Genomic DNA, 17,064 nt, shown 5'->3' with positions numbered 1-17,064 from the left:
ATAAAGTTTGGCTTACCAAAACTTCAGGAGTAAAAATTATTTACAAACATATTTTGAGTGTCTAGATTATTTCTTGAAGATTGCTCCAGACCCATGATGAATACACTATACTGAATTCAATGAGAAATTTTTATTGTGGTTAAGGCTTGAAAAATTTATACTTCTCACCTCTAAATCCTTAAATCTAGAATGTTAGTGACTTAAACATGTCCCTCAAGGACACCAGTACCTGTCAAAATGTGAACTTAAATACTGTACTCCCAGAGACAAGGGTGATAAAACTAAAAAAATAACTGGGAAACAATTGTGGATACTTCATGGTTTGGAAACACCAAGAGCCAGCACCATGTAAACATTTGCGAAACAGTTTAATACGACCAGCAAAGAGTTGGTTATCTGTATGACACAGGCCAAAGAATAGAAATTATACATATACCATCTCATATATTAAAAGAAACTTGGTCCAAGAAAGAATAAATGGTAATACACAAGCATGGTTAGAAAAGCTTAGCACTATGAAAATACTTCAAAGTTTCCATTACCACATCCTTTCTGAAATTGTGGTATACAGTACTGTATTTGCCACACAGATGAACAACTGGCAGATAAAGGGTTCTACTTTTCCTGTTTGAGAGCATCCAAAAAGTTGCTGACTATAGGGTTAAGCAAACATAAAGAGATGAGATATATTCAACAAATTAGGGTTCATATTTGAATGGATTCTAATATTAAATAATATAAAAATATTATATACTCCTACCTAAAAGGAGACCCATCTGGAGGAATTTGTGTGAGATTTTCTGTAGATCTAGATGTTATGAGTTGTCTAACATCTACAGGACTTAACAAACGTGGAGAGTTCCATGGTGAAGACTAAAAGAGAAAAAAAAATATAGGTAAAAAATATGTTAAAGAATTTAAGTGAGAGATTAATTTACCAAAGCATAAAAATATGAGTAATAATTCTCACTTAATCATGAGCTTTAAACATATAAAGTAGAGTAAGCATGTTGTTACTTAATACCTCAAGTACTTAAACATAAAAATGTCAGCATCAATATTTCAAAACTATAAAATCAATTTAATTTCTATTTTCCTAGCTATACAAACCTGAGTCCTTTAAATCAGGGAATGTCTTTAACAGAGCTGGAACGGCTGTTAAATTTTTTAACGAGGTAGTTAACGACAAGTGGAGAGCAAGGGGGAGTAGGCCTCCACCTCTCCTGTCCAAGACTTTTTACTTTTGAACTTTGGTTCAGAACTGAGAAGGTGGGTTTAAGGTTGTAAGTGTAACTTTAAAGGACTCAGGTTTGTATAGCTATGAAAAATGACAAATTTGGAAGTAATTTGTATTTTACCCAACGTTACAAACTTGTAGCTATTTATAGAAGATATTACTTTCGGCGAAGCTGAAAGACGAGCCATTAGACTTTTAGTGAGGGTTAACCATCCACCCGCTAGTTAGCCGGGGGGTGGAGGCTAGTTGCTACCCTGCTCACTCACACACCTGGGCTATGAACCCACTTTTCTTGGAGGTAGGACTTAAAGGGGGATAGGTGCTGGCGGGCCAATTTGTATAGATAGATACAGGTTTGTATCATTAGGAAAAATACAAATTACTTCCAAATTTGTCATTTGTTCCATCACTAAATGCAAACCAACACTATTTATTGAGGATGACTTACCTTTTAGGAGAGTGGAAGTCTACACCAATCAAGCTTGTCGGCATTTGACCCAGGGTTTTCTCCCTACGTGCTCAGCATATAACTGGTAGGAACCCTTACACCGCACTAAATACCGTGCTATGCACGGTCAGCAGCCTACGCAAGCGGTGTGCTTGTGATACTAGCACTGTGATTGGCCCAGGTTGGAGTTCTCCAAGTAATCAAACTCTTCCGCTAGAGTGTTATGGGGTCCTTTGACTGGCCAGACAGTACTACATTGGACCCTTCTCTCTGGTTACCGTTCACTTTCCCTTTGCCTATACATACACTGAATAGTCTGGCCTCTTCTTTACAGATTCTCCTCTAACCTCATACACCTGACAACACTGAGATTACAAAACAATTCTTCTTGACCCAAGGGGTTAACTATGGCACTGTAATTGCCAGTGGCTACTTTCCTCTTGGTAAGGGTAGAAGAGACTCTACAGCTATGGTAAGCAGCTCTTCTAGGAGGCCATTCCAAAATCAAACCATTGTTCTCTAGTCTTGGGTAGTGCCATACCCTCTGTACCATGGTCTTCCACTGTCTTGGGGTAGAGTTCTCTTACTTGAGGGTACACTCAGGCACACTATTCTATCTTAATTCTGTTCCTTGTATTTTGTTAAGTTTTTATAGTTTATACATACATATACCAAGGCACTTCCCCCAATTTTGGGGGGTAACCGACATCAAACAAATGAAACAAAAAAGGGAACCTCTCCTCTCTACATTCCTCCCAGCCTGACAAGGGACTCAATCGAGTTCGGCTCGTACTGCTACGGTGCCATAGGCCACCCTCCCCCGTTATCCACCACAAATGAAGCTTCATAACGCTGAATCCCCTACTGCTGCTACCTCCGCGGTCATCCAAGGCACCGGATGAAGCAGCAGGGCCTACTGGAACTGCGTCATAATCGCTCGCCATTCATTCCTATTTCTAGCACGCTTTCTTGCCTCTCTCACATCTATCCTCCTATCACCCAGAGCTTCCTTCACTCCATCCATCTTCCCAAACCTTGGCCTTCCTCTTGTACTTCTCCCATCAACTCTTGCATTCATCACCTTTAGCAGACAGCCATTTTCCATTCTCTCAACATGGCCAAACCACCTCAACACATTCATATCCACTCTAGCTGCTAACTCATTTCTTACACCCGTTCTCACCCTCAGTATTTCGTTCCTAACCCTATCTACTCGAGATACACCAGCCATACTCCTTAGACACTTCATCTCAAACACATTCAATTTCTGCCTCTCCGTCACTTTCATTCCCCACAACTCAGATCCATACATCACAGTTGGTACAATCACTTTCTCATACAGAACTCTCTCTACATTCATGCCCAACCCTCTATTTTTTACTACAGTACTCCCTTAACTGCCCTCTGGTGTACCTCTACTTCCACTCCACCATTTGCTGCAACAACAGACCCCAAGTACTTAAAACTGATCCACCTCCTCAAGTAACTCTCCATTCAACATGACATTAAACCTCGCACCATCTTCCTTTCTCATACATCTCATAACCTTACTCTTACCCACATTAACTCTCAACTTCCTTCTCTCACACACCCTTCCAAATTCTGTCACTAATCGGCCAAGCTTCTCTTCCACGTCTGCAACCAGTACAGTATTATTCGCAAACAACAACTGATTTACCTCCCATTCATGGTCATTCTCGTCCACCAGTTTCAATCCTTGTCCAAGCACTCGAGCATTCACCTCTCTCACCACTCCATCAACATACAAGCTAAACAACCACGGCGACATCAAACATCCCTGTCTCAGCCACACTCTCACTGGAAACCAATTGCTCACTTCATTTCCTATCCTAACACAAGCTTTACTACCTTTGTAGAAACTTTTTCACTGCTTGCAACAACCTTCCACCAACTCCATACAACCTCATCACATTCCACATTGCTTCCCTATCAACTCTATCATACGCTTTCTCCAGATTCATAAACGCAACATACACCACCTTACCTTTTGCTAAATATTTCTCGCATATCTGCCTAAATGTAAAAATCTGATTCATACAACCACTACCTCTTCTAAAACCACCCTATACTTCTATGATTGCATTCTCTGTTTTATCCTTAATCCTATTAATCAGTACTCTGCCATACACTTTTCCAACTACATTCAACAAACTAATACCCCTTGAATTACAACTCATGCACATCTCCCTTACCCTTATATAGTGGTACAATACACGCACAAACCCAATCTACTGGTACCATTGACAACACAAAACACATTAAACAATCTCAAGCACAGTCACACCCCTTTCCTTCAACATCTCAGCTCTCACACTATCCATACCAGATGCTTTTCCTACTCTTGTTTCATCTAGTGCTCTCCTCACTTCCTCTCTTGTAATCTCTCTCTCATTCTCATCTCCCATCACCGGCACCTCAACACCTGCAACAGCAATTATATCTGCCTCCCTATTATTCTCAACATTCAGTAAACTTTCAAAATACTCCACCCACCTTTTCCTTGCCTCCTCTCCTTTGACCAACCTTCCATTTCCATCTTTCACTGTCTCTTAAATTCTTGAACCAGCCTTCCTTACTCTCTGCACTTCTTTCCAAAACTTCTTCTTATTCTCTTCATATGAATAAACCAATCCCTGACTCCACCTCAGGTCAGCTGCCCTCTTTGCCTCACTTATCTTGCGCTTTACTTCCACATTTTTCTCTCTATATCTTTCATACTTCTCTACACCATTACTCTGCAGCCATTCTTCAAAAGCCCTCCTTTTCTCTTCCACTTTTACCTTCACTCCTTCATTCCACCATTCACTGCCCTTCCTCATGCTGCCTTCAACAAACTTCTTGCGACACACATCGCTTGCAATCCCAACAAAATTTTCTTTTACAAACTTCCACTCCTCCTCTAAATTACCAGTTTCTCTTACTTTCACTTCGTCATATGCCATTTTCAACCTTTCTTAATATTTACTTTTTACCCTCGGTTTTATTAGCTCTTCAACCCTCACTAGCTCCCTTTTACATCCACCTACTCTATTCCCCCACTCTTTTGCTACAACTAATTTTCCTTCCACCAAAAAATTATCAGACATACCGTTAGCCATACCCTTAAACACGTGTACGTCTTTCAATCTTCCAAACATTCTTTTAGTTACCAACACATAATCCACTAACGTCCTTTCTACCACTCTTCCATTTGCCACTCTTACCCATGTATACTTGTTTTTATCTCTCTTTTTGAAAAAGCTAGAACTTATCACCATCCCTTGCTCAACATACATATCTACCAGTCTCTCATCACTCTCATTTTCACCTGGTACGCCATACTTCCCATGACACCTTTTACCTCTGCAGCGCCCACTCTAGCATTTAAGTCACCCATGACAACTACATAATTCCTTCTACCCAGTCCTTCTACACACCTAGTTAATTCAATCCAGAACTCATTCCGCTCTTCTTCACTTTTCTCACAACCTGGCCCATACGTACTGAGAGAAGCCCAACATTCCCTACCAAACCTAACCCTTATTTATTTTAATATTGTTACTGTTCTTAAAATATTTTATTTTTCCTTGTTTCCTTTCCTCACTGGGCTATTTTCCCTGTTGGGGCCCCTGGGCTTATAGCATTCTGCTTTTCTAACTAGGGTTCTAGCTTAGCAAGTAATAATAATAATAATAATAATAATAATAATAATAATAATAATAATAATAATAGCATGGACATTACCCAATCCCACCTTGCCAGGGGGGTATAGGGACGTAACGAGTATATCTATCTATACCAGGTTACACAAGAGAAATGGTTCTACCTGCAGACATCGGAGGTCAGCTTTGCAGAGTACCGTAGGTGCTGTTACTCCACAGGGTGGAAGATGAAAGAAAGAGCCAGTTGTTCTTTGTCCTTCATCACAATCTTAACCATGGTTAAACTCTGCCCTTCCTCATCTGCTACTTGTCCATCAAGGAACCTGAGGTTTTTAAACCATTTATTGTGTAGCCACCACAGGATCCATGGAGAACGTCTCCGTGTTCCTGAGGGTCACCTCTTGCCGAAAGTGGGCAGTGAAGATCATTTGATGCCTCTACATGCCCACTGACAAGGCCTATGTCACAGAGTAGTCTTAAAAAATGCTAGGACGTATTTCTGCTCCTAATGCTATGAGCTCTTGGTCTCTTCTATGAGGAGAAGGATAAGGACTCGATGCTTGGTCCATCTTGCAAAACCGAGTTGAGAACGTGTTCTTGGTGATCCTTCTCTTGATTTTCCCCGAGCTGACGAAGAGTGCTGACACTGGGGGGCGAGCTCTTGTAGTTTCCTTGAGGTAGGGCCTCCAGTTTTTCTTTGGCATAGTAACCGTTGATCTGGATCATTGGTCCTGCCGCAAAAGGACTCCCGGACCGAAGGGTTCGGGTTCTGGGATCTGAGCTGCCAGAAACGAGGTCTAGTATTACCTGGCCCATCGCCATGAATGAGAGACGTTAAGGCCAGCCCATGGGGTTTGCAGACTCTCTTGAACAAAGCCAACACAAGCAGGAGAACTGCCATCACAGTCAGGTGAACATCTGCTGCTTGAAATCTTGGACTGAGGTCTCCTTTCCGACTAAGGGTCTGTCGGCTCGAAACTCTGTGTGAGGAGGGGCGATGTCGACGCGAAGGAAATGTTAATTCCTTTCGGTCTGCAGGCGAGGCTCAAGGACTAGCGGTGGCCTTTCAATGCCGAAACCGAGAGACACTTTCCTCCCGAAGATAAACGAGAAACTCCTCTAATGCTGGCATACTGGTATTAAGGGGAGGGATACTCCTTCCCTGATACCAACTTACAGTCTACTTGGCCTGGACGGCCAAAGCTAAGATCTACGCAGGCATCCTCTTTGCAACCTGTTGCAGAAAAGACTCTCTCGGAGAGGAGGAGCTAGATAGTCTCCCGGTGTGAAGTCGCAGCGAAGATACTGCTTTGTGAAAAATGTTCAGAGGAAGCTGTTAGAGTTGCTGAGGGAGTTCTCTTGGGATCTCAGTCGGGAGTTACAGATGAGTCAACTGGGCATGACGAGTCTGCTGGGCAAGACTATTCTTGCTGGCGAGACGAGTCTGCTTGGCAAGACTAATCTTGTTGGCAAGACGAGTCTGCTTGCCGAGACGAGTCTGCTTGCCGAGACGAGTCTGCTTGCCGAGACGACTCTACAGGCCGAGACAAGTCTGGTGGGCGAGACGAGTTCGATGGCCTGCTCCCAAAGACCAAGGGTGTGGGATGGATAAATCCAATTCCCATAGGATCTCTCATGATCTACATCAGTAGGGGAGATAAGTCTTCAAACGAGACAAGACTGTTGATGATGAGGCCTTCTCTGAAGAGCAATGGCGGGGCATTTGCGAACCCAATTCCCGTTGGAGGAATCCCCCGGAGGGAAGACCAATCAGGAAAAGGAAAACTCTCGCGGATGGGAAAGGCGACCAACGTTTGCTGCCGCTGTCGGCAATTCTTCCAGCAAGCAGGAAGAATGCTGCACAGTGGCTGGTGGAGGGACTACTCCCTCGGCAGGTGAGTGGCTAAATCCCTCTTTTCGCGGGAAGAATCCTGCGAAGTGAAGAACAACAGGGTGAGGAAGTCTTTTCTGCAGATAGGAGACACGACCAATATCTGCAATTGTAATCGGCGATTCTCCCAACAGGCAAGAAGATTGTTGACCAGTGGTTGGAACGACTCCATCGGAAGGGAGAGTTCCAACACGTAGAGGCGATCCTCTAGGCCGCACTTTCTGTTCCCCATCCGCAAGTTCTAGCTCAAGTTCAAGGTTGACCTCGGGTGTTGCCTGAAAAACGAGCTGGAGCATAAATCTGAGTTCTCCTCGAAAAGGTGGTACCCCTTGTCCGTAAGAAAGTTGCCCTCATCTCTGGGAAGTTTAAGAGACGGTACCGTTCGGACTCTGACCAGAGCCTGGAGGCCGAACGGTACAGCATGCCCCCAACCTTCCTTTCGATGCATCTGAAGGGAGAGTTAAATCCAAGGAGGGGCTGAGGAGGTTGACTCTTTGGCGAAGATTTCCACTCTTAAAAATTTCCATTTATCAATCATCTTCTTGGGTCAGTCTTCTGCCCGAGTCTTATAGAGACCAAAGAAGGGGGAACCTACTCTTACCGATACTTGTGTCCCCGAAGAGATTGGATTTGAAGGAATATGATATGGGCTTGATGAACTTGAGTGAAACAGTGACTTAAGAGACGTAACCACCGCTATCTGAAAGGATCCCGTCGATCTGTGGTAAAAACTACTGCATGGCGACGAATGTATCCAAGGGTGCCTCTCTCTGATAAGGAAGCTGTGGTATCTCTCCAGATTTATTTCAATCCTCCGATCTTGGTAAACTCAGGGTAAAGTCTCGGTGGTAATGAAGATCAGCCAACAAGTCCATTAAGATCAATCTGTCGTACCGAAGTTTTCGTGTACTGTATCTTAGTCTTCAAAGAACGAAACCGATCCTCACAAACTTGGTTGACACTAGGGTAAACCTTCTCGTGAGAAACTGCTAGATGGTCGAAGATACTTCTTCGATGATGGCATTCCTGAATCTAGGAGTAAGAATCCTAGGAGTCGAACGTACCTAGGAAGTCCAGTGGACTAACTGTTTGTTTGACTGTATGCCTTCTCCTTGCTGAATAGTTTGAAAAACTTCCTTGTTCCAGGAGGAGAGGACATTCGGAATGCATAGGTAAAGAGAGAATCAACCTCAAACTTCCACCCGTTGAAGGAAGAGAGAAAGTGTATTCTCTCGTAGTTGAGCTGCGAATTCTTTGTCCTTGTTGGAAAGAGATGCCTACTCCAAACTCATAGGAGGGGACCCGCCACAGGGCAACCTCCTGAAGGAGGAGAAAAAGTGAGTTATCTCTTGGATAAGAACATCGATGATGTCCACAGCATCCCTTTCCCAGCCATGACCAAGAGGCATTTCCCTGGTGACGCGAGGGACAAGGAAGTACACATCTGCGGTAGAGCAGCTACAACCGGAGAAGTAGCACTTCTACAATACCAATCACCATAGTGTTCCCAGGTGGACACCCGTCTGAGTACTGACCAGACCCCATGTTGCTTGTCTTTGTCTTCGCTGCTCGGACAAGAAGTGTTCTTTCCAACAAGGTATGGCCCATCAAGCAAAAGGTTGGTTGAATTTAATCCCCTGGAACAGCAGGAAGGAAAAAAGGGGAGAATATCCCCACAGGGTTATGACTCCTGATAAAGGAAGGAAGGGCTGACGAGAGAATACATGGAATTGGCCCAAGAACCATGAAAGAGATCCAACAAGTTCTCAAACTTGTGGAGAGAGAGGAAGCAAATAACCCCAAGGGATTATGTTTACAAGATTCATTCATAGTGATCAGACAGAAGGCTGAGGCAAGTGGTCAGAAGACTTTTATTACGAAACCGCTGTGTAGAACTGTGTTCTTCTGCCTGGTTGCAGCCTATAGGCGAGGGCGCATGCGCAACTAACGAGAGACATTAACATCCGAATAGAGGAGTATCCACACAATGACAATTCCCCTGCGGCAGAGGCCAAGTCACTCAAAAGGCCACCAGCCTACAGGTTGTCCGTCGTCCAAGGGGGGGAAAGATCAAAAGAGAAGGTTCTCCACCCTTGAGAACCTGCCGCACTACACCGTCACTTGAACAGCAACATTCACTGTAAAGAAAATCTTAAATAATATAAAAACATTACAAGAATGTTTTCATATATATAAAAAGAAAAAACATAAGTTTAAGAAAACAAGTCAAATGGCCGGTAAGTAATAAAAAATGGAGCAGAGAAAGAGGTCTTTCCCCGAGCCAAAAGCACAGTGGGTTCAGAGACCAGGTGTGTGAGTGAACGGGGTAGCAACTAACCCCCACCCCCTGCTGACTAGCGGGTAGATGGTTAACCGTCGCTAAAATTCTAATGGCTTATTTTTCAGCTTCGCCGAAACTAATATCCCCTATAAATAACGTTGGTTTGTATTTAGTGACGGAAAAAATACAAATTACTTTTAAAATTTGGGACTTGTTCCTAAAATATACACTATAACACTTTGGTTCTTAAAACCAGGAAGATTCACTTATGGTGGGTAGAAGTCTCCTGGAGCCAAGCTAGTTGGTTCAATTTCTTCCCTGGAATATGCATAAATCCATGTTCACATACAGAAGCAATGAACATGACTCCAGCAACTCTCTTTCTGCCCATCATAGGAATAAGTAGGCTGAAAGGGCCTGGCTTGAACTTGATACGTACCTGGTACTTTGCCAATGAGGGAAATCTTCTTGCCAATTGGAACATGCAGTTCAGAATGAAATAACTGGCATAAGATGACCAAAGGATTTCGTATTCATGCTATCATCTTCGCCCTTCTTAATGGAGGATGGGGGAGAACTACTCCTTACAGACCTAGTCTACTGTAGTAAGAATGGTGGTTAAAGTGTAACTAAACAGCATCAATGTTCGATCCAGCGTGCAGTGGTATAACTGCTTCATCCCCAAGTGAGGGGAAGGAAACAAGACACAGGGTAGCTAGTTATTCTACATTTCATCCAGAGTGGATTCCAGACTCACACTGAGATGTTACCATAGACAATACAGTACACTTCCTGTCCTGTGTGGAACTTGGGCTGGCTACACAACTACTTGAGCAGTCACCAAAGGGCCTACAACAAAAAGTGTTGAAGGACTTGTGGGTATACTCCCTTAAATGGAAGGTGGTGAAGGTTGTTTAACACTTCCAAACTCCTGCCTTCATCACATGTCCAACTGCAAGATTCTTCTTGCAGACTACAGTGGGAACTACACCCCTGACTTTATCTCTTGTCCAAATGGGTATCTCAACCCTCTAAGCAGTCAAGCCACAAGCTAAATGGATTGTCTCATGAAGACAGAAAGAAAATAAGTTCTTCAAAATCTTTTTTGGTTCTGACAGATGCTGAATAGTCTCCAACCGTGAAGTGCGAGCGACTTCACAGATTTGTGGTAAGTACATCTAAAGGTACGGCTGACAAAGAGGAGTGTTCTAAGGGGATAGTTCTCTCGGGACCTTGACAAGAAATACTAACAGATTGGGATACCACTCAGCTTGTGACCATCTGGGAGCTACTAGGGTCATCTTAAAGCCTGGCATGACCAACACTCAGTTAATCAACCAACACATGAGGCCGAATGGTGGAAAATTTAGGTATCTGGGTGATTCCATGGGTGTTGGAAGGCATCCTCTAAAACTTCCCATGGATTCGGAATGGGGAAAAAAAATACAGGGAGCTTCCTCTTTAGCCAAGAGGTGAACAGATCGATTCCAGGTGATCACCACAAGGCAAAAAGACTTTTCACTGTGCAAGGATGAAGGGGCCCCTCCGATCCTACAACCTGTGAGAGTGGGTGCTAGTATATTCCTCTGACAACTCTACAGCATGGAACACTGACCAGATGTGCATCTTCTTTGACAAATTGCAAAGAAGGAGCGATACCGGGCCCCCTTGCTTTTTGACGTAGGCTACTATGGTGGTGTTATCACTCATCAACACCATAGGGTGCCTCCTCAAATGTTCTTGGAATGGTTGCACAGCTATAACCATTGCCTAGATTTCCAACAAGTTGATGTGCAGATATTTTTCTTTTACTGATCACATACCCAAGGCAACTGTGTCACTTATGCATGCACCCCACCCTTCCTTTGGCTTATTTAAAAACAGTTGCATGTCCAGATGTGGGGAGTTGAGTGGGGCTACTTTGGTAAGTAGACTTCTCCATCAGGAGGAGTTAATTGTAGAAGCCTGAAGATCCGTCTTGAATGATGCCGAACACATTCTTTTCCAATATCTATTTCACCTCTGCCCACAAACCAAACAGGCATCCCCCTACTCGCAGCAGCAGGAGAGGGGAAATTCTGACATCGGCATTCCCGTTTACCTCAATTCCTGAGATGGCCAAAAAGGGGCCCTCAAAAGGATTGTGCATGTACAAAACTCATCAATGTTGAAGAGGTTGAAGGCAGTATAATTGAGGTCTAGAGAAGGTCACAGCAATCTTCTTTACAAACATAGGTTTGGCTGAAGACACCCTTGAATACCCAGAGCCTTTAAAAAAGACTGCCCAGTGGATCAGGGAATCCTGAGAAGCAATTTTCCACTTCTCCATCACCACTTGCATGTAACTGCTTAGTGGGAAAGACAAGGACGCCAGCACCAATGTATTTCAAAGCACTACAGCTATCTCTGGACCCACTTGTTTTGAGAATCAGAATAGCAAGGTTCCCTCCTCTTCAAAACCCAGTTAGCCCACTGATTTGCTACCTTAAGTGCCAAAAAAGTTACTGCCTTTCCACTTGACAGCTCGAGGCTCCTGTACTTCTCTAAACACTCAGGGGTTGATAATCCCATCGTCCAAGTGAAGATGTAACACTGCTTGTCCACTGGCCAAGTTACAAGACTATTTGGAAGGAGTACATAGCAGAAGACTCCATGGCTGCTGACTCAGATGCCAAGAAGAATGTGCTTTGTTCCGTAACCGAAATACAAAACACGCTATTTAAATAGGGTATTACTTTTGGCGTAGCTGAGATGACGAGCCATTAGAATTTTAACGAGGGTTTACTACCCCCTCGCTAGTTAGCGAGGGGGTAGGGGAGGGGTAGCTAGCTACCCCTCCCCCCTCACACACCAGTGAACTAGTTCACTTTGCTTTTGGCTCGGGTGATGAGCAGACGTGTCTGCTCCCACCCTCGCTTTGACAGCCATTTTACTTACTTTTTCTTATACTTAATATATATGTAAATATTCTTTATGTTTATGTATATATATGTGTATAGAAATATAGTAAGTTTCCTTCAATGTTTGTGCTGTGTGTGTAGTGTACGACATCGTCACCGGCGTAGTGCCAGGCCACCACGGTTTCACGTCATGGGGCGCGGCCTCTCCCTTGGTCCTTCGGTCGTTCCTTCGGCTTCCGATATTCGGCCGCCGTGGGGAATCGTCATCGCTGGACTTTCTTCATTCATCTGTTTTCTTCGCTGCTCCTCCTTTCCTACGGGGAACTTGTTTTCTCAGCGAAGGGAATGTGGGAGTTTAGATTGACTACAGTCTCTCTCTCTACTCAAGGTCGTTCACCTTTTACTACTACTACGTACTATTACGGAAGCTTCTTTCCCATGCGGGTTGGGTTGCTTTTCCATTTATTTGTCTCAATTTTTTTTAATGAAATCTAATTGTATTTTCTTTAACTTGTCAGCATTCTGGGAGAACACTTCCCTTCGGGGTCAGTGGTTCTTACTATTTGTGAACTTTCTTAGATGAATTACATAATTATAATTCTGTTTTTGTTACAGTTCTCCGCCCTCCCCCTTCTCTCGTGAATGTCAGTGGGGAGGAGGGCGCATACTCAATTTGTAATTCTTATGTTTTCTATTCCCTCGGGGTTTCTCTTTGGAGTTCCTCCCGGGGGAATTTCTGTTAACTAATTATTTATTTTATTTTCCCAGTTAACGATGCAGTTTTTCTTCGTTTGCCTAAAGTGTGCCAACGAAGCAGAGCTGTCCTGTTTGTGCCTGGGGAGTCTGCTGTTCTGCCGTCTCTCTAGGACATCGTCATGGGCGTGATCCCTTCTCTTAGAAGTTCTCCCGTGACAACTGTCAGCTCTTTAGTTCATCTTAGAACGCTAAGGAGGTTCGCCTCCAGGGGTAGGTAACTTCCCTTCCGAGGGAGGTTCCCTTCCCAGGTGTGAGTTTTTTACCCTGCAGAGGGGAAACTTCTCATACCTTTATATTCCTGGATGGGTTTTCCTGGTCCTCAGGCGGTTATGCTCTTGGTGCTGAGCAACCGCACTTGTAACCATGCTCAAGGAGCTGAGCGGTTGCAAGGCCAGTCGCATGAAAACTTCAGGTGGCTATGCTCTTGGGGCTGAGCGGTCGCACCTGCAGCTATGCTCAAGGGGGTGAGCAGCTGCAGGATCAGTCTTGTGACCTCTCTCGTTCGCGAGGGAGGCCACTCATAAGGACTCCTCTTCGGAAGATTGCTCCTTATAGGTCAGCTTGCTGATCCAACGGCCCTAAGGGGTGCCATCACCAGTGTCTTCAAGTCTCCTCTACGAAGTGTTTACCTCTCTCGTTCGCGAGAGAGGCCACTCATAGAGACTCCTCTTCGGAGGATTGTTCCTGTTTAGACCAGCTTGCTGTTCGGGACCTCTCCGCAGAATTGTTCGCCATCTCCTAGACCTGCTGACCTGCCGTCTCCGTTCCTGGCTGCTGACGCTGTGGGAGCTCACGCATCCCGTTATCCAACGGGCACCGTTCCCTTCGGGGCAAAAGGGGCTTTCTCACACTGTGAGTAAGTCCCTTAAGCGCCAGGTATACCCTGCGCGCCAACGTTTTCAATTGCGCAAAGCGCTCGCCTACTGTTCCTGAGACTTCCATCCAGAGAAATCCTGTTCCAGGGACTATTCCTGAGATAGCGCACAGGCGCTCACCAGTACTTCAGCCTGCGAGTGTCTCCTAGTCTCTTCTTCGAAGGGCACCTCTCCCGTTAGCGGGAGAGGTCTCTCAGAGACTCTTCCTCGGAGTATCAAGCAGAACCTCCAGTGTTGATCGTCCCAGTTCCTGATCATCCTGTCAGCTGTCCCTTCATCCTAGCGCACGTGCTTGCCCCAACGATCTTCGTACGCACGCAAGCGCCGACGATCTTCGAGCGCCGACAATCTTCCTACGCGCGCAAGCGCCGATGATCTTCTTGGCCGACGATCTTCTTTCGCGAGCGAGCGCTGACGATCTTCTTACGCGCACAAGCGCCGTCGATCTTCTTACGCGCGCAAGCGCCGACGATCTTCTTGGCAGACGATCTTTCTTTGGCGCGCTAGCGCTGACGATCTTCCTACACATGTAAGCTCCGACGATCGTCCGCGTGCAAGCTCCGATGGTTCCCCGCGCCGATGATCTTCTTACGCGCACAAGCGCCGACGATCTTCTTACGTGTGCAAACGCCGACGATCTTCAAACGCTGACGATCTTCTTGCACGCACAAGCGCTAATGATCTTTAAGCGCTAACGATCTTTAAGCGCCGTCGATCTTTAAGCGCTGTCGATCTTCTTTCGCACTCAAGCACCGACGATCTTCAAGCACCAACAATATCGTACGCATGCACGCCAACATTCTCACGGACTCTTCATTCTGTTCCTGCACGTCAATCTGATTCCTGCACACCCTATGAAGTCTTGCCCGCGCAAGTGTTTTCAACAGTCTCTCGCGCGCGACCCCTGGGTTTTTCCCATCGCGCGAGCGCCAGCGCGCTCCCTCTACCGAGGTGAGGCCTTCTCCCACCGCACCAATGGGAGAAACCCCACCTCGAGCAGGAGAATCGTCTTGTGTTGGGGCGAGAAGAGGCCTCAGACTTCATTGTTGGAGTCCTGTATCCCTCCTAGGAGGGAACTGAAGGACTCTAAGAGTCGCCCCAAGTAGAGCCTTTGGGGACGGGGGACTTTGCTGCCAGCTCTCCAGGGGGAGAGCAGCAAGAGTCAGAGCATGCCTTCTGGCAGGTCTTGACTCTGATGAGGCATCTCAACGGGTTCAAGGACCCTGAGGTTCCTCCTCGTGAGGCCAAGGACACGATCCTGGACCGAGTCTTTGGCACTCAGAAACCGGCTAAGGCCAGTGCGGCCTTGCCCTGGTCCCAAGGGGCGAAGAATGCCAGGGATAAGGTTGAGGGCCAGCTCTCCGAGCTCGCCTCCTCCAGCCATTCCACTGCTGGCAACAAGCTCCTCCCACCTCCATCAGAGGAGGTATTTTGAGATCGGAGTCTGGCTTAGCTCTTCCGTTGCACTATGTGGAAGAGCTTACCAAGGGAGTCCCTCTCGAGAGACTCTCTAGCCGGCAAGTGACTTTCTCGGCGACAGAGATCCTAAGCCAGGAGAAGGTTGTGAAGTGTGCCATGCAGGCTACTTCGTGGCTGGACATCTGGTTGGGGTCTCTTGGCATCCTGTTGCGATCCGAGGATCTGTCCACATTTAGCACCAGGAAGGCACTGGAGACCTTCCTCCTTTTGGGCACCCGCACCATTGAGTTTCTGGCCCACCAAGCCTCGAACTTGTGGGCCAATTCGATCTTGAAGGACGTGATGTGGTGGCAGAAAGGTTCCTTTCGAAGGTCCCAGCCTTCGAAGTCGGCAAGCTCAGACACTCTTCCCTTATGGGAAAGAGTCTGTTTGAGCCCAAAGATGTGGAACAGGCAGCTGAGAGGTGGAGGAAATCCAATCAGGACTCTCTCCTCCAAAGGGCTCTCACAACGAAGCCCTCCAAACCTAAAGCACCTCAACAACCTCACCCGTCCAAGACGAAGAAACTGGCAGTGGCAGCAAAGACGACGGTGTCCAAACAGCAGCCCTTTCCTGTCAAAGACAAGAAGGGCAAAAAGTTCTCCAGGGGAGGCAAGAATCCTAGAGGCAGTGGCCGAGGCCGCAAACGCTAGGATTGGCAATCCCCTGCATGTCCACCAGTGGGGCGATGCCTACAAAGTTGCGCATTCAGGTGGCAGCAACTCGGGGCCGATTCCTGGACGATTTCCGTAATCAGTCAGGGATATCGCGTCCCGTTCACAACATCTCTACCTCCCTGATGGCGAATCCAGTGTCGTTGAGCTCCTATGCCATGGGATCGGCAAAGGGGCTAGCCCTACGGGCAGAAGTTGAGACCATGCTAAAGAAGGATGCTCTCCAAGAGGTCGTCGACGATTCCCCAAGGCTTCTTCAGTCGACTCTTTCTTGTAAAGAAGGCGTCTGGAGGTTGGAGACCAGTCATCGACCTCTCAGCTCTCAACAGGTTTGTCAAACAAACTCCATTCAGCATGGAGACAGCAGACACGGTCAGACTTGCAGTGAGACCACAAGACTTCATGTGTACACTAAATAAGATTCACTTTTTGTTCATGAAATGTTTATTATCACTTGGAAGGCATCACATGACAATGATAATATCTGCAATGAAAGATAGCACGATTGAGAAATAAAATGGCATTTGCATCGGCAGTCAAAATAAATTCAATATGAAATTACACTGACACCTAATAGCATATATGAGTCAGTTAATAAATTCACAATATACACAGCTAGCTAATGAACCATTTGCTGCTAGCATATAATAGATAATAAAGTTTAGCTAAAGTCTATAGACAATAATACTGTACCATATACGCAGCGAGTAAATGAGCTGCCAAACTGAAACACCATTTGCTTACATTCTCACAAATGAGCGCCAATGTATAGACGACGCAATACACATAAATGAAATAGGATCCTATAATACACATAATGTATAGACGACACAATATACATAAATGAAATAGGATCCTATAATGCACATAAATGAAATAGGA

General features: G+C 45.6%; 1 protein-coding gene across 2 annotated transcripts in view; it reads right to left on the bottom strand.

Annotated features, from left to right (window-relative positions):
• The window catches only part of LOC137640108 (armadillo repeat-containing X-linked protein 1-like), a 235,707-nt gene that overhangs the window by 122,736 nt on the left and 95,907 nt on the right, over positions 1–17,064 (bottom strand). For both annotated transcript variants that reach the window (XM_068372572.1, XM_068372573.1), the window contains exon 4: positions 761–873. In XM_068372572.1, the coding sequence (XP_068228673.1) occupies positions 761–873 (113 nt within the window). The remainder of the gene's footprint in view (positions 1–760; positions 874–17,064) is intronic.

Source organism: Palaemon carinicauda, chromosome 4 (assembly GCF_036898095.1).
Source record: "Palaemon carinicauda isolate YSFRI2023 chromosome 4, ASM3689809v2, whole genome shotgun sequence".
NCBI lineage: Eukaryota > Metazoa > Arthropoda > Malacostraca > Decapoda > Palaemonidae > Palaemon > Palaemon carinicauda.
This window is presented reverse-complemented; position numbering and strand designations above follow the sequence as displayed.